The following is a 2,612-nucleotide window of genomic DNA, read 5'->3' on the forward strand; positions in this document are numbered from 1 at the left end:
CAGCAGCTGCAGCAACACAAGCAGCAGCAGCAGCAGCTGCTGCTGCTGCTGCTAAGGAGAACAGAGAGTATCCTTATAAAGAGTTGCTGCTGCCGGAGAACCCCAAAGACAAAGTCTATCTCTGGAGGTTTCAGCTGCTGCATGAAGACCTTGTCGCTGGCCAATAAGCAGCAGCAGCAGCAGCAGCAGCAACAGCAACAGCAGGTAGGGTGGCAAGAATTTGATTGAGGAGAAGAGCAGCAGCAACTGCAGCAGCAGCTGCTGCTCGAGCCAGGGCCCTCCTTGGTATTAGTAGCCAGCACAGGTGCAGCAGCCGCACCAGCAGCAGCAGGAAGAGCTGCAGAAATAGCAGCAGAAACGAGAGCAGCAGCTGCAGCAGCAGTAATTGATAGCAGCAGCAACAATGGATGCTGTAAAGACATATTTAATCCATTTCCCTTTATTCAAGTTTTAGATAGTCCAGCACAGAGAAAGGCTTACACGCCAGGGCCCCCCTTTTGCTGCTCTTCTTAGCAGCAGCAGCAGCAGCAACAGCAGCAGCAGCAGCAGTTGCAGCAGCACCGGATATGCAGAATCGAGGAGCATGCCGCTGCGCCTTGGTTTCTAGATGTATTGAGGCACGGCTGCAGAAGGCAGCCTGTTCAAACCCTAAACCCTAAACCCTAAACCCTAAACTCTAAACCCTAAACCCTAAACCATGAGCTGCAAATTGTGCCAGTAGTGAATGAGGCCGAAGATTTGAAGGAAAGAAAGTAGTCACAGAAACTAAGTCCTGAACCCCAAACCCTAGACCTATAGACCTAAACCCTAAACCCTAAACTCTAGACCCCGAACCTTAGCCATTAAGACCTAAACCGTAAACCCTAAACCCTAAACCCCAAACTCTAGCTTCTGTGGCAGCTGAGAGCTTTGAACGAGCCACTGTCTAGCGCCTTCTGACCAGGATTTCAAACCCCAAACCCTAAACCCTAAACCCTAAACCCTAAACCCCAAACCCTCAATCCTCAACATCTGAAAAAAAGGGAGAAATTATCATTGTCACGTTCAGGTTCAATTTCTAGCTGTATCTGGTGCAAGGGCTTAGGGTTTAGCGTCTAGGGTTTAGGGTTTAGGGTTTAGAGGACCAAGAGCTTCGCCAACACAGGCTGAACCGTCCCAGATGTGCAGAGAAAACTCATGGGGCGTGTTCTAGGGCTTAGGGTTTAGGGTTTAGGGTTTAGGGTTCCTGTTGTGCACGGCGCGTTGGTGATCGCCGACACAGCGTCGCAGACAGTTCAGGGTTTGTGGTTTAGGGTTTAGGGTTTAGGGTTTAGGGTTTGGGGTTCAAAGTTTCCAAGAAGATAAATTCTGCGTGTTGCTTCACCCAGTAAGTTCTTGCTGCAGCAGATACAGCAGCACGGCTACTGCTGCAACGCGAGCAGCAGCAGCAGCAGCTGCTGCTGCTGCTGCAGCTGCTGCTGCTGCTGCAGCTGCTGCTGCAAAATAGCCCTGCAGCAATACACGCATGCAATTTGAGACTTTTGAGGACTAGTCAAGAGTTTCAGGTGTACAGACACCTCAGCATTTACCCTTTGCAGCTCCGCCGGCGGCCCTTTTGCTGACAGCAGTGAGTCCCGTCGGCGGCTCTAGGGTTTAGGGTTTAGGGTTTAGGGTTTAGGGCTCCCGCAAAGGGTTCCCCGCGGGGCGCTGGCCTCGCCTGCGCTCTGGCTGAGTCATTCGAGTCCCTCTGCCTAGCCGCGGCTAGTGTTTAGGGTTTAGGGTTTAAGGTTAGGGTTTAGGGTTTAGGGTTTACGGAGGCCCCCAGCGCCTGCCTCTTCTCTGGGGCGCACCTCTTTGTTACGGATTCCTTTGCGCCCCTCGAGCAGCAGCAGCAGCCGCAGCTACAGCAGCAGCAGCAGCAGCAGTGGCAACAGCACAAGCAGCAGCAGCAGCAGCAGCAGCAGCAGCAGCAGCAGCCGCAGCAGCAGCCGCAACCGCAGCAGCAGCAGCAACAACAGCAACTGCAGCAGCCGCCGCAATGTCGCAGTCCCCCAGTGCTGGGGGCCCTGAGGGCTCTGTGCCCCGAGAGGGTTTGCTGCCTGCTGCTTCGCCTGCTGCTGCTGCTGCTGCTGCTGCTGCTCAGAGGAAAGTGCTGCACTTCAAACTCGTGCTGCTGGGAAACACCAGCGTGGGCAAAAGCTGTTTGGTGGTTAGGTTTGCAAAAGACGAGTTCTACGAGTACCAGGAAAGCACCATTGGCGGTAGGGTTTAGGGTTTAGGGTTTAGGGTTTAGGGTTTAGGGTTTGGGTTTTGGGGTTTGCGGTTTGGGGGGCGCCGCTGGCGGCGCGGCACAACGCAGAACGGCGGCTCCTAACAAGCTGCAGCAGCAGCAGCAGCCACAGCCGCCGCCGCAGCAGCAGCCGCAGCAACCGCAGCAGCAGCAGCAGCAGCAGCAGCAGCAGCAGCAGCAGCTGTTGGTGGTTGTGCTGCAGCGGCCTTCATGACGCAGTCTGTGGACTTGGGGGATTGTGTTGTCAAGTTTGAGATTTGGGACACAGCGGGACAAGAGAGGTACAGGTCTTTGGCCCCCATGTACTACAGGTAGGGTTTAGGGTTTAGGGTTTAGGGTTTAG

General features: G+C 54.5%; 1 protein-coding gene across 1 annotated transcript; it reads left to right on the forward strand.

Moving 5' to 3' along the window:
- Positions 1-2,017: 2,017 nt before the first annotated feature.
- ETH_00021330 (RAB5C, member RAS oncogene family, related) lies at positions 2,018-2,584 on the forward strand (the record flags this gene model as incomplete). The annotated part of the gene is made up of 2 exons (XM_013379062.1): positions 2,018-2,240; positions 2,472-2,584. 2 exons carry the CDS (start codon positions 2,018-2,020, stop codon positions 2,582-2,584), a joined length of 336 nt encoding a protein of 111 aa, XP_013234516.1.
- Positions 2,585-2,612: the final 28 nt, after the last annotated feature.

The sequence above is a fragment of the Eimeria tenella genome, genomic scaffold (assembly GCF_000499545.2).
Source record: "Eimeria tenella Houghton genomic scaffold, Eth_scaff1372, whole genome shotgun sequence".
Classification (NCBI taxonomy): Eukaryota; Apicomplexa; class Conoidasida; order Eucoccidiorida; family Eimeriidae; genus Eimeria; species Eimeria tenella.